At 35.8% G+C, this 21,973-nt stretch overlaps 2 protein-coding genes across 4 annotated transcripts in view; one reads left to right on the forward strand and one right to left on the reverse strand.

The window, feature by feature from the left end:
• Window positions 1–21,973, forward strand: part of CXADR (CXADR cell adhesion molecule) — a 72,297-nt gene that overhangs the window by 45,825 nt on the left and 4,499 nt on the right. Inside the window, exon 8 of one of the 2 annotated variants that reach the window (XM_088144594.1) lies at window positions 13,779–16,407. In XM_088144594.1, coding sequence (XP_088000720.1) covers window positions 13,779–14,000 — 222 coding nt within the window. In that variant the 3' untranslated portion in view covers window positions 14,001–16,407. Of the gene's footprint in view, window positions 1–13,778; window positions 16,408–21,973 lie in introns of those variants that run through there. The other variant, XM_088144593.1, reaches the window with a different exon arrangement.
• CUNH21orf91 (chromosome unknown C21orf91 homolog) lies at window positions 1,953–13,307 on the reverse strand. Of its 2 annotated transcripts, XM_015888930.3 has the most exons (6): window positions 13,000–13,120; window positions 12,173–12,275; window positions 10,655–10,785; window positions 5,253–5,783; window positions 4,217–4,279; window positions 1,953–3,390 (listed from the first exon to the last, which is right to left on the reverse strand). In XM_015888930.3, exons 3-6 carry the CDS (start codon window positions 10,776–10,778, stop codon window positions 3,230–3,232), a joined length of 879 nt encoding a protein of 292 aa, XP_015744416.1. In that variant the 5' UTR covers window positions 10,779–10,785; window positions 12,173–12,275; window positions 13,000–13,120; the 3' UTR covers window positions 1,953–3,229. The 2 variants fall into 2 exon arrangements, with proteins under 2 accessions (XP_015744416.1, XP_088000721.1); XM_088144595.1 differs by lacking the exon at window positions 12,173–12,275 and having other exon boundaries at window positions 1,954–3,390; window positions 13,000–13,307.

Raw genomic sequence — 21,973 nt, forward strand, 5'->3', positions numbered from 1 at the left:
TCCCTGCAGTTTCCTTGGCAAGATTTTGGAAGTGGTTTGCCATTACCTGCTTCCTAGGGCTGCGAGCAGAAATGGCCTTTTAATGAACTGTAATTCTCAACATGCTTCTGAACGAGCTGTTTGATGAGGCTCATTGGATTCAGTTCAGAAACAACCAGTTAGGAAAAGGCTAATTTAGAATCTTCCTTCTGAAATAGTATTTTAATGGTAGAGAAGGGAATAAATCACATCTCACCATAATTGGTTAACACTGTTCTTATTGTTAGAAAGGTTTTTGTTACATCCAGTGAGAACATTCAATGAGAACATTCAATATAACCTGATTCCATTATTCTGTATCAGGAAAAGGTTGACTTTCTTCTGTATGGCATTCTTTCATACAGAAAATCAGAAAGAGCCAGGTAGTTCACAAAAGCTATACTTTTTAATAAAATTTGTTAGTCTGAAAAGGTGCTTCCAGATTTCTTCAAATTTTTGGCAATCCTAGACTAACACAGCTCTTCTCCTGCAACTTCAGATATTTGAAGAATGCTATCAATTATTCCAGTTGTCTTTTTCCAGTTTAAACATACACAGCCTCTTCAGTCTCTTAATTGAATTGTTTTAAGTTCTATTATCAACATCAGTCTCTTCTTTGAACTTAATCCAGTTTGTCTGAATCCTTCTTAAAGTGTTGTGCGTAGTACCAGACACAACTGATACTGAGGTCTACATAAAATAAGCTGTTACTCCCATGGCTTGGAAACTATACTTCTCTGTACAATTGCATTTGCCTGTTTTGAAAACATTTTATACTGCTGGTTCATATTCACTTTGCAACCAGCTACTATTGCAAGTCCCCCCCCCCCCCGTAAACATTAGCAAGTCAGGTGTCTCTGTCCTATGTTGATTTGATTTGTAAATTAAACATATTTCTATTGTTTTTAGTTTTATATCCCACCTTTCCTGCAAGAATTCAGGATGGTGAATATATAACTCTCATCTAATTTTTCCCCACATCAATAATTCTGAGGTGAGTTGGGCTGGTTGTGACAAGCCCAAAGTCACCCAGTGAGTTTTTATGGCTCAGGCTTGAACCTGGGTCTCTACAATCCTAGACCAATACCTTAAATGCACCACATTGATTATTCTGTTATTTTCAGCTAATTTCTCTAAACTAGCAAGACAGTGTTCAATTTTATCTTCTAGGCTTTGGCTATTTCAGCCAGTTACGTATAATAGGTATGGACCTCTTCTTTCTCATTCCAAATTACAGGACACAGAATGGATTAAAATTCCAGGAAGGCAGATTTTAAAACTTTCTAACAGAGGTAGTAGGTTCACCTTCACTGAATGTGGTGAAACAGAGGTTAGATAGCCTTGTCTGAAATGCTTTAATTTAGACTTTTGTATTGAGAGGGATGAACTTGATGGCTTAAATGGCCCCTTCCAATACTGATACTAAATTTACATTGATATTTTTTTAGAATCTGATAGCATATGGAAATATATTTTTTTGAGTTATACTGAAAAAAAATGTTAGGACTGAAATATGTCCTTAAATAGCACTTGTCTTCCCACATCTATCATTGAATCTCACTACTGTTTAATTTGAAGATTTAAAATTCTTTAAAATTTAATTTTAAGTTGTGATGGTTTAAACAGGTTGAAGATTTTTCTCATATAGCATTTTAAGGATTGGATCAAGCAAGCTTGAAATCAGACAATTTTTTTTTTAATCTTCACATTCTGGATTCTGTATCTTCACAGAGGCTTGCAATGCCCACTGGACAGACTATTTCTGAAACTCAAGCCCATTTTGGGCAATTATCTAAATATATAGAGAACAGAGCATGTGTGCAGCCCCAGCCCTCTTCAGTCTGCATGAGAGGGGATATATATAGCTCCTGCATAATCCAGCATTTGAATCCCGTTTTTTGAAAACTATGGATCACACAGACAGATCTGTTTGCATTTTGGACCAGACCTTGTACAAGTGAAGCGTTAGTATGAAGTGTGATTGGAAATGTTTTTAGTTCAGGTCTGAAAGCACACAAAATAATCATATTGCTGCTTTACAAAAAGAATGTATTTACCAGAATGAGATTTCTCGTCAGCTTTCAACCTATACAACTTTATCCCCATGAGTACCAAGTATTTGTGTATTTTACTTTTTTTCTGGCAATATTCAGAGACAAAACATTTCTCTTGTAGGATCTTTGGAGCCTAACCTAGGATAGTATTTAACAGTTTCATGGTTTCTATAAAGTTCACAAGTGACATAAAGTATTACTAACAATTAATTTGAGGTATTATAGGGTTTTTTTAAGCCATTTACTTTTATTAAACAATAGAAATTCACATACAAAACTGAAGTTGAGCTCTGCTTATATTAACAAAGCATGAACCATCATTCCAAAAGTAGGTGCTTGGCTTGAATTTCTTATGTCTGGTAAAATTCTACACTCTTAAAATTAAAGGTAATATAGTACAACTACTAAGATTGTATCTTTGGGAACGAGCTTTTTTAAAACTTCCATCATGAAAGGTAATTACATTGACCTGAAAAAAGAGTAACACTCATTACACCAGGCAAAATGCTATTTATAATTCAAAACTTTTATAAAAAGATCTGGAAAAGTACCTAAAATAGTTTCTTTTTATAAAATTCAGTAATAAAATATTGCTTGCAATAAATAAAAAAAAATGCAGACGAATACTGGTTGTTCCATTATTTCTTAATTCTTAAAACTGTATTTTACCTGTTATCTCACAGGTTATTTACAGGTGGTTAGAATTATTTGTTAAATGAAGCTGAAATATTGGTAATTGGTGACAAAGGAAAATAATTATTAGGCTGTGCAAATCTTCTGGAGGAGTGCTTTGCAAAACCACTCCTCCAAATCCACTGCTCAAAGTATAGAGATGGCAATCATAGCAAGGTGTTTGGGCATGTACGTCCATGCACATAAAACAGTGTGGGAGGCTCAAACAGCCGTGCTTTTAAGACATGTTGCCTCACTGTATCAAGATTCACACAGTTCAACTAAATACGGGAAATGATATGAAGCTCAGAATAAAAATGCTATCCATATCTATTTTTCCTCTTTAAAAATGGAAACACTCTGTGTACCCACAAGCTTAATTTTCCCCCCAAAATACTGCTCAAATGTGCAAGCTTTTTTCCCCAAAATCTAACTTATAGATATGAGATAAAGAAACAAAGGTAGAAAATGCAAGTTTGTCATGGCTATATGGATACATTGGATTTCATAGCTGCTCGTCCCATCTGTAAACATGGCAGTTTTGAACAGTTCTTTAGCAGTTGCTCAATAGCAATATGACGGACATTAAGCTCTGAAGCCAAGGAGTCTTTTTCTTGTACTTGCTTAGTCAATTCTTCAAACACATCTGAAATCAATAATGGTATCATGTTAGCCTACAATATCAAGTAGTTCCACCACTTAGGAGTTTGTAATGATGTACTTTCATTTACAAGATAGCTAAGAAAAAACTAAAAAAAAAATGTGAATTACAGCTGTACCCTGACTCAACACAAATCCACAATGGAATGGGGCAATTTGGAGTAGTTTTTAATACCCTAAATTTTAGAACAAAGGTGTCTGACACTGAATCAAAATCATCTCTGAATTTCTGCTTGTTATATATAATTGAAGAGCTCAGAATGCTAGGTGTTAAAGAATGAGACTCTGCAACAAAAATGGTGAAATACACACACACACATTTAATATCCATACAGGGACAATTTTTGGTGTTTGCTATCATTCTAAACTGTCTTGGTAAGTAGGCCATGATAAAGTATTGAATTAAGAAAACAGAACAAAAAGCTAGCAGAAAACAGATTTCTATTGGTTCTCCCATATTTTTTCCCGAAAGGGAAAGATAAGTTTTTGTTTTTGGTGCCAGGTGATATTTTATAGGCCAGCTTTCCCCCTTAAGTTTGACTGGTACCCACCTTATTGGCATTCAAGAAAATGATCAAAAGAAAGCATTGCTACAGAGCATTTGGAGAATAATTGGTTGAGACTGTTTTTTATCTACTTTTGTTGACTGATACAGTTGGTTTTATTGATGTTTTATATATTTATTTAAATATAAATATTACATTTATAAATATTTATATGGAGCATGAATCTTTTAGAGATTTAAAATTGACAACAGAAGCAAATACAGTTTTACAAACACATTAATTAGCAAATATTAAAATGTATCTCACCATGTACTTGCTTGAGTAGTTTCCCATTCAACTGTTCAACTTCTCCTAGAGGCATCATATTCACTAGTATGAATTAAAGAGAGTAAATTGTTAATGGGAGTGGGTATAAATGGGAAACAATGCTTTCATACAGAAAAGTTAAACAGCAATAGTTTTTACTTGCATAGTACTGAAGTAGCTATATAAAGAAAAATCAATACTTAACATTAATTCAGTGTTGGGATTTTTCTTTTTTTCTTCTCTTGCAATTATAAATCAAATTACTAAAAGCACTAACATCCCTTTTAAAAGACTGCATGACAATGCAGTACATAAGTGAAGTACAACTCCCTTTATAATTTTTCAACCTTTCTCCTTAAAACAATGTATCCAATTCAAATTATTTTCACTTTTGTCCAAATAATTTTTATACTTTAAAATAGGAGCTGTTATTATGATGCTGCAGATTTTGTCCTGGTAATAAACACAGACTGATTAGCAAAATATCTCTTACAAAATTGTACGGCTGTTTATGAAGGCCCCAGAAGCATCCATCAATTTAAAGTCCTTCCTACCTGATCCAGAATTACTATAATGGAATATTTTTACATGACATTCTATATTTAGATAAGTGGAATAGTATATTTTGTTGACAATGAAAGTATATAGAAGCTTAGTCAAAAGAAAATAGAGCTCTTTTAATGGAGCTTATGTTCTTGAAGATAGGTTTAGATCACACTGACAAAGCACAAAACAAAAAACAATTCCACAAATTTAAGATAACTGTATTTACTAGTCTTAAATTAGTATGAACTCCAAATACTTTTTGAATTAAAGAGGCATACTATTTAGTATGTGTTCACAATTTAAAAAGGATGCTTCCTTAGGCTTGGAGTATTTAACAAATGCAGTATCATTAGATTCAAACTCTAATAATTCAAGTTATGTACCAGCTGGACATTTACTTCTTTCAGTACTTACAAGTTAATATTTTATTTTCCAAGTGCTATAAAAAGTTTATATATACAAATTTATAATAAATTACTTTTTCACTTACATTGCTCTCTGCTGTACTGGGGAAATCTTCGTAGACAGCTAACTGGATCTTTCTTAGTTTTTCCCAATTCTGATGACTGGTTATGAGTAGACCATAATGAGTTATTACAACAAAATGTAGCACCTCTTTGTTCCAACATGCCAAATCTAAAATCACTGGGTTCTCTTGATTCTAGAATATTCTGTGAACAGTTTGTAATACTCCCAGAGCTTCCATCTATCCATTTTGCAGAATATTTAGGGACTTGGGAATCAAACTGTGGAAGTAACTTTTTCTCTCTCTGATGTCTAAAGCTAAAAATCCGGTGCCGTGTCTGTTTTGAACTTTCTGAATCCAAATCCGTATCTTTGTTTTGTGCATACTGTATAATCCAGTTAATTTTTTTGCTCAAAATGTTTTTTACTTCTGCATATGTACTCTTAGATAATTTTGATTGTGGGCAACTCTGGTTTGCTATTAAGTGGAATTTCTCAAAGCAGTCTCTGTGTCCCCTTAATGATCTTGTATGCAGAAGATCAGACTTTGGTATTCCTGAGATAGGGAAAAAAATGAAACAAGTTGTATAATTCTATGAATAATACTAAATTATAGGCTGCAAATTTTATTTATATATTTATATTTATATTTCATTCAACCGGATAGTCTTTAATTGGTTTGATAATTAATTAGTTCCATTATCTCATAGCAGTGTTAATGATTTCTTTATTGTGTCTCCCTGGAAATTCAAACAGGCTGCAGATATGAGTAGTTACTAAAGCTAGATTTCAACATCACTGAAATTTGGAGTAACTGTTTCTCTGTAACACAATTTCTCCCAAGAAAAAATAAAAAAAGGATAATTCAGTATTTAGTTCCTATTCCCCTATACAGTAGACTTGAAATATGTTTATGCAACTGAGAATGAATCTAAAGTTCCATCTTTTATCTAAAAGTTTTGTCTAGACATTTTGTAAATAAGATAAATATACTTTTTCAACTTCATATTTGAAGTTATTCAAATTCATATTCAATTTCCACCTTCCCTTCAAGAGCAAAAAGTGACCTAAATGGGGATTTCCCTTAATATGGGAGCTGGACTGAAACACAGGAAGTGTGTGATTGGCCAAGAGTCATCAAGTGAGTTACCATGGCTAGTCATGGACATGAATATAATCCCAACACTAGCTCAGGAACCTTGGTAAATCTGTATTTTCAGAATATTAGTGTCCAACAATAATTTTGTGCAAATGTTTAAGTTTGACAGGGACTGTAGTATTCCAAAATCGTAACTTACTTACTAATACCATTCTCAAGTACATTTGAACCCTTATGAGAAAGTAATGATTATATATTTTAGCAAGGATATATAATATTGTCCACTCACTTGAACCTCAATGTATTCTTTACAAACATGTTGAAATTAAAAGAAAAAGAAAGAGAAACCCAACTACTCGGTCTTGCAGGGTTCTGCATATGTATCTCCCCAATACTGTGATCAAAGATATGACAGTTTATTAATAAGTAAATAAAGTCTTGTTTTAAATATATAAAATCTACATTCTTGAAAAGTACAGTATTTACATTAGAATGTTATCCCAAATATTAACCCTGACCAATTATGCATCTGTAAAATTGGACCTGACCTGCCAAACATTTCAGCAACTACTTAAGTCTACAAGTTCTCTCTATACATCAGAAAAAAAATTAATACTGAAAAAACTTCTGACCTAATGTTGTATTTTTATATTCTTGGCTACATATTAAATATATTTGTAACTGAAAGTACAAATATACACACAAAAAGCCCAAATTAAGTTATTTTCCAATGGGTATTTTAAAACAGCTGCTGATATATTTGAAACAGATGTTTATTCATGTTTTTCTGCACCTACCATTTTTTTTTAAATCTTGTATGTAAAAATCAGCATTAACTTCTGTAAGCTGCTTATATTACTGTTGCACGATAGCTCCTGGGCTTGTTTCTCTTCAAAACCATGTCTTTGCTCCTCTAAGCTCTCCCAGCAGCTGTGCAAGCTGTGCTAGTCCTCACAAAAAAAAACTATGTGTTTGCCTGTTCTCAGAACAGGCAAACACATAGTTTTTTTGTGAGGACTTGCCAACGAATTAGCCTGCCTGCCTGCGTTCCATCCATGTCTATTTTAGATGGTACCTGGCACTGCCATACTTACTACTCAAAGGATATTTTAAAAGAATAATGATTAAATATAAGGTCACTCTGAACTTGAGTATGAAAGAAGATTTTGTAAAGTTCAACTGCAGGGTTTTTTTGTTGTAACTACTTTCTAGTCAAGTCAATTCTGAGCATGTATTAACCTGTTTAAAACATTATAACTAATAAGCATTTAGCTGATGAAAACAGATGACTATTTCCTGTAATTAACTGGGTTTAACCAATATCTGATCAGAATATACATATTTTAAGAAGCGATGAATGGATTCTGATTAAAACACAGTTCTAATAAAGTTCTAGGATTGTAAGATGGTCATCTAGTATAATATTCTAGCCAAGTTTACAGCATCAAGTAAACTAAAGAATGTCTAAGTAGTCCCTAGAATGCAAAAAATAGTTGCCTTTTATTTAAGCTTTTTTCTACACATCTTCAGGCTTCCACCAGCATACTTTCTATCTTGAAACTTATTAATGGTATTTTGCTTTTCATATGTCTTATGTTTACTCTTTAACAATTTTCTAATAGCTCACAATCTCTAGTTTTATATTCACTACTCATCAAGCTGTATTTATTTTTCACACACAAGCATCAGCTTCATTTCTTTAAGAAAACATTCCCCAAAATGGTGTGCAAAATGTTTCATTAACAATCATCTCAAGTATGAAATTCTTTATCGCTTGTGCAAAACTGCTGCTTTAAGCAAACAATCTGTTTTAAAACATTTTGTGCTTGAAACAGAGCACTTAGAAAGTGCTATTCTGAGTTCTGAACACTTCCAAAATGCTGGAATCAGCACATCATGCACTCAAAATGAGACATTTCATTAAATATCATGCTCAAAATAGTTAAAAATGAAACAATTTCTACACACCTAATGTCAAAGAATGGATCATGGGATTTAGCAAAATTAACATGAAAAGTCACCTGACTTCAATACGGTTCTACATATTGATGTGTAATCTTAAGTTTATATAGGCATTATATTTTCATTTTATCTTTGTTTCTCTCACTTCATGGAAACCAGCAAAATGGAGTTTATAATTATGAAGTCAGCAGAATATGGCAACACATACAGTGGAGCAAAAAAGTATTTAGTCAGCCACCAATTGTGCAAGTTCTCCCACTTAAAAAGATGAGAGAGGCCTGTAATTTTCATCATAGGTATACCTCAACTATGAGAGACAAAATGGGGAAAAAAATCCAGAAAATCACATTGTCTGATTTTTAAATTATTGTCATTGTATCTCCATAAATACCCACTTATTCCATCTATATTCAACTTCTTGTTTCTATAGAGATCTGCTGTTAAAGCATCTCCCCAACTTTCTACTGCTGTTGATATCACTGGGGGAGCAACACAAAACACATAAAATAACTGTTACTGGTATGATTATTGCTCCATGAGCTGCTGTAAGCTTAGCCCAGCCAACAAAAATGCAAGCCACTTGCTGTAATGCTCCTGAAGCTGAGTGCAGTAGTGAGCTGATGTACTTAAATCTCCCCCTTTTACTAGAAAATAGCTAAAGTCATTTAAAGTGGCTTTTAGCAACATACATTTCTCAGTATAGAGAATTACGAGATGCAGTTTTGAGAAAACAATGCAAAAATGCAGCTCCCCCCCTCAAAAAAAGTTCGAAAACCCAAGATATCTGCCAGAGTCTTTTGGAATGGTGTGGGTATAAAAATCTAAACAATATCTCAATATTTTATCAGTTTTAATACTTAATCATAGCTCAAGAGGTAGCATTGTATTTTACACTGTAACACGTTGCTAGTGCCACATATGTGTTTACCAGCAATATTAATATTAAGCTAACCAATTAAATAAACTAGTGGATTTTATATATTTTTAATCAAATGTTTATTACAATAAAGTTATCGGATTTGTCTAGTGAAATTATTTTCAAAGCACAATTCTTCACAAAATTCTTAAGCTGCTTGAAATTGGCAGTATTTTTCTGAATAAAGTCACATTATTTTCATCTCCTAAAAGATTGACAAAAATAAATTGTCTATTTTATTCAGCATTGCAAGACAATTGGTAGCTATTTATTTTGTCCAAACTTGCAAATCCCTAACCCTAAGCAATCACATTCTAGTATACAGAACAGAAAAATAAGCATTTATAAAAGTTTACATATATTTGAAATCTAAGGAGAAAATGTTGGCTAACTGATAAAGCAATTTTATCAAATTAGAAAATGACAAAGTACCAGAAAGCATTAGAACATTGTGGGTTTTTTGTTTTGTTTTGTTTTTGGTCCCTTCGACCCCATCTTGATTTCTGGTAACTACATAGACAAGTCCCTGCAGTTTTCTTGGCAACATTTTTGAAAGTGGTTTGTCATTTCTTTCTTCCTAGGGCTGAGAGAGTATTGACCTGCCCAGATTCATCCAAATAAGTTCATACATAAGGCAGGATGAGAACTCAAGCTTCCCACTTCTAGTCCAGTACCTTAACCACTAGACCAAACTGGCTCTCAAAGATTGGTTTACATTTACAAATTTACAAAATCTTAATATAAATCTATTACAAATATTAGTTATATTTTATCTTCCCTTCTTGTGTCTTAGTGATTTTTTAAAAATGTATATAAACATTCTGAAAAATAGATGAATTAGAGCCCGTTTACACATAGAGGACCACTATGTGATTTAAAACTCTGGAAAATCAAAGATCTAAACTACAAACATCAACATATGCAAAACAAACCCACTCTCCCACTCGGGGATACCCCCACACACAGAAGGATCAAAAAGACAAAGATTCTTGGGTAATCAAAGCCCTGCCCCTTTTTTTACACGCAATGCTGTACACAAAAGGGGCAAAGCTTCAGTTGGCCATCATGATCTTGATTTTTCTGACTCTCCCTACAAATGCCCTCTCATTTTTGAAACTTTTCTCCAGTATGTGAAGGCTAATAGTAAAAGTCAAGGAACAAGTCACAGTTACTACCCCTTTTGCTTTTCATTATATCTGATAACCTTAAAAGATTCTCATTTGCTTAAGTTTAAAAATGTATAACAAGCAATTGATATTACATGGCAACTTATTTATATGCATCCCTGATTTTGGAATATAAAAACATATTGCAGAGCATTTTCACAGCTATGTTAGAAAGTTAAGCACACATTCATGAGCTACTATCACCACTAATGTGGAAATGGAATTTTTTTTCGAGGAAGATAAATTTCAAAATCTCCAGGTGTCTGAAATTAGATTACACTTACCTTCAATGCTTAGCTCGAAACAAATGTGGCAGAATGAAAGAGTCTCTCTTTCTGTTCCTAATTTGCATATGCTGCAAACATTATCATCATTTAAATCAATGTTAACAAATTGCTCTTCAGTCATAATGCCCCTAAAAGAGAAAAGTTTAGCAGCATATTCTGTTAACGTTACTCACAGTATGGAAGAATCATATATTTAGCATCCCAAACAGCGTATAACCAAGTCAAACAAGAAAAACAGAAAAAACTCTAAGTATCTTACATTTGAATAGTTACTAAACTTGGAAAATGTTATCTTTATTTCCAAATTGATTCCAAATTGAAATAATTTCTAGACATGTATTCTTCAGTTTAATTTTGTAGGCTTATATCATTCAGACAGTTCTCCATATTTTTGCTGTCCATAAGCTAAATACTTATAAGTATTTAAATTATAGTACTCATTTGTTATCATCTAGCAGGACCCAGTAAGTGCACCTACTCAGGAGCACACACACACACACACACACACAGACCCCAGTCCAGCAGGCTACCATCCTTCTAGAAGGCCTTAAAAAGTTGGCTCTTCCCCCAAGCATTGGGATAGGGTGAGGCTAGAGCCCAGTGATTGTTGTTTATGTATTAAGAATGTTGTTGTAGGGTGCTGGGAGCTGTTTTTTGGATGTTGGTTTTTTATTGCTTCAGATAGACACACACACACAGACACACACACACACACAAATATACACACATACAATTATTGCTGTGAGTCATTCAGAGTTTTGTTATATAAGATGACCGGCCGTACAGGGTTTATTAAATAAATAAAATAAACAAATGTGTGAATCACTAATGAGACACACAGGAAAATACAGTGTCCTTTCAACAATTTCCCATTTTAATGGAAGAGTTTAAACCTTTGTGCCAGTTCTATGATGCCTTGCTGTGCCATATCAGCCTCTGGCAGAACAGTTTTGCAATATTTATCTCATAACTAAATGTAGAAACTTTTTGAGAGCTCTAAGGTACCTTTTTTTAGAAAGCCATTTTGAGCTTGTAATTTTTTCCCCCAACAGAATGCAAAACTTGACCATTTATAAACTGTGAGCACTAATCATCACATTTGTATCTCCTAAACAAGGAATATAATTAGTATTTATCCAACTTCCTGTTTAAACTATATCCAGAGAGCAGTAAGTATAGTCAACATATCAAATAAATTGTCTTTCATCTCATCAGTTCAGAGCTTAGAAAAGCACAAAATGTGCAAAAAGGAAAAAAAAAGTTAAATTTCAGAATTGTTTTCTAAACAGCCATTCTTATTGGAAGATATGGGATGTTCTTCAGGTCTTCCCTTTCCTCAAAACTGGAACTAGGCCACTTTATTTTTGCTGAAAGGGAATCAAAACAGATAACATAGAGGCTTGGCCAAGGTTTCAATAAAGAGGATACTAGACATGTGTACACTTTTGCATCTCAAGTCTAATTCTACCTCCATTATTAGGGGAAATATACATCTATCTAAACATTTTTGCTCACCTTAATGAGAACAAAAGTTATACCAAGGATTGGTGTTTTCAATTGTTTCTCTTTTTACAATGAAAATCAATATAACTGGAAAACATGAAAACCTTCTTACATCCTGGAAAAAAATGGAGCTAATTTAGGGCTAGGACAATGTACTAGACACAGGTACAGAGGCAGTTTTTGTTCTCATACATTTCAGCTCTTGCATGTACAGTGTTCATTGGACTTATATCCCATCATTCAAATGATGGCATCTGTATGTACAAAGATGGTCGCTCATTTCATAAGGCACGCTTAGGTTAGGCCTGACAAGATTCACTTCCCTGCCTCTCCTTAGTCCCTTTCCCCTGCTCATGTGTTGTGCCCAATATCCCAACTCCTAGAGAAGCCTTTCCTGAGCTGGAGGGATCGAGATTACCTGGGACTTCCAGAAATGATACTGTAGTCCCAACTCATCTAGAGGGTAGAACGCTGGGAAAGGCTGAGGATGGGAAGAGGGGATGGGCACAAGCAGCTCGGGGAAAAGAGGCAAAAACAGAGAGGGGAGAGGAGAGCAAAACCACGCAGCTGCAATTCCTCCGCCCCCAATCCACCCAGTTGCTATCCTGAGATTAGCACGAGTTCTTCCAGCATTATACAAAGCCGCTAGAAAAAGTACCGAAATATTCTCTTTGGACTCCAATGTCCTCGAGGGCTCCTGCCCTAGTCCGCACCGTTCCCACTCTCCTTTTTAAGAGTAAATCCCACCTCCACTTTGAACTGACCCCAGTGAAACCCTTAGAGCTCCCAGCCCTCCACACGCAAGCATGCCACCCTTGGGGACCTCTCCTCCTGCTCACCCTGGCCACACGTGACCGCCGCGCTCCAGGGTCCTCGGTGCCCACGATACGTGCTCACGAAATGGCTGTCGGAGAAAGAAAGAGCAGCAGCAGCAGCAGCAGCAGCAGCGAAAAGGAGGAGGAGGCGGCGGCAGCAGCAGCAGCAAATCTAAGCTTAGCCTTGCCTCCCAGCATGTGGGAAACCCCGACTCTGCCTGCTTCCGGACTATACCATTGCTTGCCAGGGAGGGGTGATAATCTAGGAGAAGGAGAAGCTTTTTTGTTGTTGTTCGTTCCTCCAACCCTCCTTTCCCCCTTTCTCCTTTCTTTTCTTGTTTCTCCCTAGAGAATGGGATTTGAGTAACATCTAATTCTCTGCCTCTCTGATTGGGCAGCACTGTTAAAAGTCACCATTGTTTTCCCACCTTCCCCGCGGTCCAAGGAAAAGACGACCATCAGCCCCAAACAGGTAGCAAGTAACGCTGCAAGCTATAGATATACTCCCGTCACAGTTACGCATTTCCTGTTCAGAAGAGGGTTTTTTTTACAGTCCTCAGAAGTGAAAATGTGTGTAGCAGAAAAGAAAGGATGATAGGAAACTTCAGGATTTCTCAGATGTTTTAATACCTAAACGTATTTTTCCCCGTTTGATCTGTACCCAACAATAATGAATTCTAGCAAAGATGTTTACTCTTTAATTTATAATTCTAACTTAAAAGTAAACCTGTGTAAGTGTTTCCAAATAAACAGCCTGAATCTTTAAGCCTGCCTGTAATCATTTCCTCCCCATCCATGTGCAGTGGCCCCCATGGATGTGCAGTTGCCAGGAAGCTGAATCTGATTCGTACTGCAAGATTCCATTGGCAGTGTGGATGATTCTGTGGAGGATCCAGGAACTCCAGGCACAGGTGAGACACAAGCCAGTCAGTGCAACTCGGCCACGGAGCTCTGCCCAAACAGCTCTCCACAGGTCTCTCCCCTGCAACCAGCACCATGTTCTCCATGATGTATCTCTCCACTGAAAGCAGTGCTAAGGATCCTGAAGAAAGCTCAGCCATTAACAATAGAGCACCCTGCTGCTATAACTACCCAGTTTTGCTTATTATCTCCAGCCTTCCAGCAGTCCTGACCAGTTTTGATGTACGTGAAGACAGAAACAAAGTGTATCACTCATTTACATGGGGAACACAAAGCTGTGACATGCATGCAAGGCTGCTCTGGGTACTCCTGCACCCAGTATTTTTGGGTGCTGGTACATCTAAGGCCAAGAAATGCTTCCTTATTTCTCTGACTTTCCCCAGACCAGCCAGAGATGCCTGGAACAGCTGCTCGAGGCTATGCACAGCAACCATGGGGTTGCTGTGGGGTGCTGGTTCCAGCTTGTGCATGAACCTGTAAATGTTTATGATTATAGGAAGAATTTTATTTTGATCTGAAAGTCTGACATTTATACAGATATGTTTACTTGCATGTATACACAAGTGTAAGTGCATCCAACACTTTGTTGACTGGTAAACCACAGGATAAAACTGATTTAAAAATACAGTAAAGAATTGCTCTATTTGGATGTCAAAGACATTTGTACTACAGCAGCTGAGCAGGCAGGGTTGGCAACAAAGGAGCACCCATCTGGGACCTTGCAGTGGTGTGATTGGTGACAGGAAGGACACAGTCAGAGAATAGAATCCAGGTGAATGTACAACAAGGGCCTGATGTGGGGCCAGTAAGGTTGTGGGTAACATGGAGTGCCATGGGTGCCAGCATGCAAAAGGGATTGGGTCTAAAATGACAAATTAATTAGTCTTTGTCTCCCTTTTATAAGAACCAAGAAATGCAACCTGATTGTGACTAATGGTAGGATCTGCTCTGATTACAATGCAAACAACATTGCAAAATTTTGCATGTCTTAATTCCTCTGTTCGAGCCGATCACCTCAGAGACTCTACCCTTGGCACCAGTCAGGCTCAATACCTCATCAAACGTTAATTTATGATTCTTTTAATGAAAAGCAAACAGGAATCTAGCATGCTGCAAGTGTGTAAATAAAATACCAACTAGTATTATTGCAAAACGACATAATGCTGAAGTTGCAAATATCAAGGCAGTTATAGAAAATAAAAATGCACAAGGATAATGAACTGTTGTTAATGCTAATTGGGTGGGGCGAAGAGAGGCATGCAAATCTGCTATTACAGTATGTCAGCTTGGAATTACAAATAATGGGCAAGCTCTTGAGCACTTAAAACTCATTATCAGACAAGATGACTTTTAAAAAGCTATCGGAAAAGAGAAGGAATGGCAAGTTGTTGTTGAGGTTGTTTTAACAGTATTACATTTACATTTAATTATATCCCACCTTTCCTCCAGAAGCTCAGGGTGATACTCATAGCACTCCCTTGTCCGTTTTTCCGCACAGCAACCCTGTCAGTTGATTGTGCTGAGACTAAGTGTTACTTAGTCAATACATTATTTTGTATCAAGTTGTACTAATAAAGATATTACATTAATATGGACTGTGTGTTAGCAATGGATTTGCACCAAAAGTGGAATGATAATAAAAAACCTCTAGAAAGGGTATCATATTTCCTAAACAGAATAAAAGCATAATTAAACAAAACTCCTTTACATGCTTTTGCCACTTACATCTAAAAGCCCTGGGCTTTTTCAGGGATTTTTACTGAGCATTTTCATTTTCATAGGTGAATGAAAATGCTCAATAGTTGATGCAGGTGACTAACAGGAATTTTACTAGAGAGTATAGAGATAAGTCTACTGTTTTAAGGGGGGTGGGCATCACTGCTGCTTAGGGACAATTGGCAGATTCTCAGATTACCACATCCGTGATGAGCTAGCTGCTGCAGAGGGCAAGTGTCGCAATTAAGAACAATGCTGAGGTTCCTCTTTATTGGTAGTTTTCCATGACGTAGCTCACAGTCAGAGGGTTGGAAGATGCCTTCTCTGAATGTGTCCTGGAAGGGAATTATTGGGCAATTGAGTTCATGATAGGGTAACTTCGATTTATGGCATGCATGTTTTAGTTCTGGCTAACCATGAAGGAATGTGCATTTTTGCATATAAACTCTTATGCTGCCCAGTGTACAACTAAGCATGTGATCACAGGTTGTTCATAAATCTTCAGGAGACAGAAAAAGTAGAAAGATTCCCATATCTGTTTTATGTATTAACATTGCTCAATGGATGTGAGGGTGATCTGGCTGCGACATCTGTCACCCCATTGATCGCCAGGGTTGATTCGGCTGATCTGGCTGGCTAGGCGGGTGTCCCCTTCCTCCCTCACCGCTCCATGTGCATCCCTCCCAAAGCTGCGTGCTCAGTGGAAGAGGACGACCATCCCAGATAGAAGGAGTGTACCGATCTTCGGTCAAGGGTATACGATAGCTGCGCTCCCCTGCTAGAACCTCCAAACAAGCTCAAGGTCCATTGCTCAAGATAATAATAAAATTGTATCGAGACTGTTATTAGGGAGCTGTTTGGGTGTTTAAGATCACATTATTAACATTACTTAGGACCTACTGAGAAATATATATATTACTTTATCATATTGTAGTTGAGTTACAGTGAATATGTGCCTGTTTGTAAGTGAATTAATTTTAGTTCCTAGAAGGTTCTCTAACATAAGCGTGTATGTTCTATAATTCACATTATCTATTACTTTTAGCATCAGGTCAATTTTACTTTACTAATTTTACTTCAAATGGTGCTGGGATTCAGAGCAAACCAATGAAAGTGATTTTAAGGCACTCTCTTTATAATCAATTAAGTTGTTCTTAAACTGTTATGGGTTTTAAAGGTTAAAATTAATGCCTTGAATTAATCCCAATAAAGATGATACAAAATTGGAACCACATGTTTCAATGTCTCAACTTTTTTAAATAATAAAAGCTTCCTTTTCCACCAACCCAATGTCTGGATTGTTTTCAAAGGCCAGATCATGATGTAGGCATTACAGTGGGCCTGCAAACTGTCATTAGTGTGTAACTAGCCTGTAACCAACAGAGACCAAGTTTCAGTATATTTTGAAAAGTTGCCTTTGCAAAAAGCTCCTGATAATGGCCACCACTGGAAGATTCCCTCAACTAGGAAACTCTTCAGAGGGAGTGCAGGTCAATCCAGAAATGTTGTGCACTCTTTCACCCATGTTAACAGAAGTGCCGGTCTGTAACATTATGAATTAGATTTCATCGTGTTACTCATCTAGTACTTTATTACGTGTCCTGTTTCAATCCAAAACTAGAAAAGAAATTAAGTCTAAGCAACAGATTTTTGAGGTTGTAGGTAAACTGCTGAAGGAGGGAGGGGAAACCAACGGTTAACCCATTCTTTCAACAGAGCAGTGTTAGGTTCCATTTTAACTCTTCATATTTGGACTTCTTGAATGTGAAAAATGGAAGCTGATCTTTAGCTGCACAAGGGTATAAGTTGAAGGTTGCTGTATCGAGGCTGCAAAAGTTCAAAGTGTTACAAGGTGGCCGCAAAGAGATACAGAAAAATCTACCTCTTTATTGCCATTTCATGATCATTCCAATTATTGCAGCCCAGATCTGGCAGCCCTAGCTAGGTCATGGGCAATAAAATTAATATATATTTTTCCACTCATTGTATCATATTAGTTTCCACACTCATATATGACCAAAGTACTAGTTTTCCATTTGTAACTGTTAAGAAAGCCAGGTTCTTCCAACACAGCTAAAGAGCAGAAGTATAATGCTTAACCTTTCTGCTTTAAATGGAAGTTATTTCTAGATAACTGGATTTAGGATTTCAATTACATTGCATTATCTTCTTTCCCTTTCAGTGTTCACTGATTGGGCAAAAAGGGTCTTTTTCTCAGTGTGCAGAGATCAGAGACATACATGGAATAGTCTTTTCAATAACGTCCCTAGGTCAGCCTGAAAAATTACGTTCTTACAGCTAGAGATGGAAAGTCAACAGACTTCCCACTATTAAAGAGTCTCAGCTTCCAACAACCCTGGAAGATTGTATATTTCTTTATTTGGACACCCTACTCTACAAAGACTTGGTGAATATTGCCCGAAAATGTTTGAAGGGCTTCAGACTCCTTGAACCTTGATAAGTCCACACAGATATGGAAAAAGATGAAATGAATGGTTCTTCATTTTATGGGCAAAAATCAAGTTGGTTTACACTTTGAAGATATAAGAACTAAAGCAATTAAACACTTTTAGGTAGCATTTCATTTTTAAAAATTGCACAATTACTCTAATAATATTTTTTAGTACTATACAATATCTGATGAAACATTATCAAGTACATGATAGACCACAGTCTGATCATTATGAGATTGTTGTTGTTCAGTCGTTAAGTCGTGTCCGACTCTTTGTGACCCCATGAACCATATCGCGCCAGGCCTTCCTGTCTTCACTGCCTCCCTGAGTTTGCTCAGTTTCATGCTCATTGCTTCAGTGATGCTATCTAACCATCTCATCCTCTGCTGTCCTCTTCTCCTTTTGCCTTCAATCTTTCCCAGCATCAGGGTCTTTTCCAAAGAGTCCTCTCTTCGCATTAGGTGACCAAAAGTTGCCACAAGAACAGCATTTGCCTCATTTAGCTGGCATAACCTCTTTATAATGCACTAAATAGAAAGTAAAGGCCGTATCTGGTTCTGTTTACATAGAGTTAAACAGGTACCTTGCTGTATATGCAAGCTGAGCCCTTGTCTTTAGAAATTGCCAGACAGCCAGCATTAGACTCATTGTTAGCAGTGGCCTAATTTCCATTCTAGGATAAGTGACTGAAATGAATTTAGAAACTGCCAACCTGCTTTGTTAATTGCATTTGGATCTAATCCTGTTTTGGATCTTATGCTGGTTCAGTTTGAATGCTTGGTCATTTTGCTTGGCAAAATGTCATGTACAATCTTTGTTTGTTTTTAAAGATACTTTAAAATATCCTACTGAATATTTGGAAACTAAATATTCCCCAGTTGTAGCCTTTAATAAGAATGCTAAGCTGGCCAAATTCACTTTCTAATCACATTTGGAAATGTTCAATGTAACCACTTTATGGATATTAGATACTTTCCAAATGATGAACTTAATTTGATACCTTCTAAGTTTTACCTTCTTCTTTGTATTTAAGAAATTTTAAACAGAGACTTAAGAATTTAAAATAATATACAATTGGCAAAAAGCAAAAAAAACAAAAGGAGTTTGATTTAAGAAAGTTTTAAAATGGATTGAGAGACCAGAGAGATTTGAAATATTGGTTATTTTTGCTGTAATATATGAAAATCAAGTATATAATTAACTAACATACTCATGGGAAATTACTGAAACAGAACTAAACCCATATTAGGAACTGATTGATGAAGGTTGCAAATGGACACTAGAGGAAACTAAAGGACCAGGGAGTAAAGAGTTAAAATGGCTAAGCTGGCCATAACATTTTCTTATTTTAAAGAGTTCTTTTGATAACTGGACTGAGATATTAATAACTAATATATCAGAAAGGATACAGATATCAATGGATACATTTTTAGAAAATAATGAAAAAAACTTTTACCTGACATAGACATTATAGAGTTTGAAGATATGGAAGACAACAAAATTGAGATTACCAAAATGGGAACACAAAAGACAAATCAAGAAAAGGATCTGGACATGGAAGAGTTGCTACTAGAAATCCTGGACAATGCCTCTTTATGGGATTTACAAAGTAGTCTGGTGAAAGCTTTTAAGACTCCTCTTGAATGCCAGATTGATGAAAGATCAAATCCTGTGATGCCATTGGAATGATTTAAAGCAGTGTTTCTCAACCTTGGCCACTTGAAGACGGCTGGACTTCAACTCCCAGAATTCCCCAGCCAGCCATGCTGGCTGGGGAATTCTGGGAATTGAAGTCCACGCACCTTCAAGTGGCCAAGGTTGAGAAACACTGATTTAAAGGTTAAGATTGTGAAGAGCAAAAAGAAGGAATATCAAGTTGGACTGTTTGATCAGGGATGAACTATTTGTTTGATATTTCTGATAACTCCTAATGGACTTTTTGCTGAACCAGGAATGAAAAGTTGATGATTTCTGGTTTGTGTATAGATAAAAGTTAGGTTATGAGGAGAAGAGGGTTTTTTTGTTTGTTTGCTTGTTTGTTTTAATGTGTAATTTTAAAAGAGGGGGGAAAGTTATATTGGCTTATGCTTGGTGTGATGAAGGTTGGAAGCCACTTTTTTATTATTGTCTTTATTGCCTTTTTCTTTCTACTTTTTTTCCCTTTTTCTTTTTTCTGCACCTTCCAAACTTTTCTTTTTCTTTTTTTCTTCTAATTTAGTTTATGTTAGTTTTTACTATGTTTATTAAAAACTTCAATAAAATTATATTTTAAAAAATCACCATTTGTACATACAGTACTCACAGTTGGGTATGTAACATATATTTTTTGATGGTCCACTATAAAGTGAACATGTAGGTGGGGACCTCTACTGGCAATGAATTGTCAGATTGAAAGTATGTTGTTTTCCTAATTCAGAAAAGGAAAAGAGACTTGGAAACGGCACAGGTATATGTATGAAACTGACTTTCAGTGCTGCTTCTGTTTTCAAAGCTGGGAAATTGTGTGAGCTTGTTTAGCTGCTTTTTTACCTTAATGCTAGTCTTTCATGGCACAATAAGGAAGTAATGGGCCCTTACATAAAGCTTATGCTTTAGCACTTCTGTTTTTAAGATGGGCATAGGAGTTCAGAAAATAAACTGGTCATTTCTGAAGATATTTGCTCGATACAGCTAGCCAAAAACAAATGTATCGATCTTTTAATGCCAGTGAAGCAAGTAGCAATAGGCCTCAGTAATCCAAATCTTATGTATTTCAAGAATGCATTCAATTTAAATGAACTCCTCTGAAATGTCACATATCTGGTTTGCTATATAATTTCCAGATCTTCAACCCAGACTTCTGTGGGATGAGGCTTTTCTTAACTGGTTTTCACCCAGCCTCTGAAAGGTTCTAGTGGGAGCAAAGACAAAATATATTAATAGCTTCTTCCTTGGGTTTCACATGTCATATATATTTTTATGGAACCAAACGTTCTGCTGTTTTTTTGTTGTTAACATTTATTCTACAATAAAACCTTTGGTGGGATCCTAGCTTTATCTTTTTCAGGTTATACACAGACTGGGATTAATTTTGTCAAAAGGATTGTGGACCTTGCATCCTTTGGAGCAAAGAATCAGGTCACAAGTAACTTCTTAGTTAACAGGTTATTATTATTAGTTTCAATTATCATCTCAGCATCAAGTATGGCAAGTGTAAAGCTTGTCTGACTATAAAGTTTAATTTTAATTAAACCACATTGTGTCATATCCTTTCTTGTTTACCATCTGTTTACTCTTATGTTCCCTTTAGACTGGTTTTCCTTTTGTTTGTTATTCTGTATGCTCAAAATACAACTTGCTTAATTGGGATGTATAACCATACTTATCTGAAAGCTAAATGAAAGGGAGGTAGTTCCCAAAAGCGTTTCCCTCAAGCAGAACTAACAACTTGTGGTTAATTATCTTCACATATTTTGATTAGTCTAAAACATTGTGCAGCTTAGATGTTAATCCGATCAATGATGTTAATTTTAAACTGAGGTGATGTTCTCCCACTCGTGGGAAGAAAATCAGTTCAGTAAAACAGCCCCTTTCTTCTCTATTTAGCTCTCACTTTAAATTAAAATACAAATTCTCCAAGAGGCTTGAAAAACCAACCACTTCAGAGTCTTGTCCACAGGCAGCAGTTTTGTGGTTTCATTTTGGCTTGCTCATTGTTATTGTTTTGGCATGCATTGTTTAAAATTACTGCCTAAAAAATTCTGTAACACTTAAAAAATGCAAGCAGACATAAGTATCTTCCTTGAAATTTCTATTTTAACAATAAAAGACTCTTGAAGGCAAAATTGTAGAAAGTCAGTTTCAGCCGGGCTGTTCCCCTCCTGTCATCACAATAAATAGGAAAAACTAAGGGAGAATATGCACAATTT

Source organism: Python bivittatus, unplaced genomic scaffold (genome assembly GCF_059951505.1).
Source record: "Python bivittatus isolate LINGU-HERP-01145 unplaced genomic scaffold, Pbiv_v1 ctg000350_np1212, whole genome shotgun sequence".
Taxonomy (NCBI): Eukaryota; Metazoa; Chordata; class Lepidosauria; order Squamata; family Pythonidae; genus Python; species Python bivittatus.

Coding starts and splice junctions, on each gene's coding strand:
- CUNH21orf91 (XM_015888930.3), bottom strand. CDS start 10,778: ATGACTGAAGAGCAATTTGTTAACATTGATTTAAATGATGATAATGTT. Junction 5,784..10,654: donor TTTCGAGCTAAGCATTGAAG/GTAAGTGTAATC, acceptor TCCCTATCTCAG/GAATACCAAAGTCTGATCTT. Junction 4,280..5,252: donor CCAGTACAGCAGAGAGCAAT/GTAAGTGAAAAA, acceptor AATTCATACTAG/TGAATATGATGCCTCTAGGA.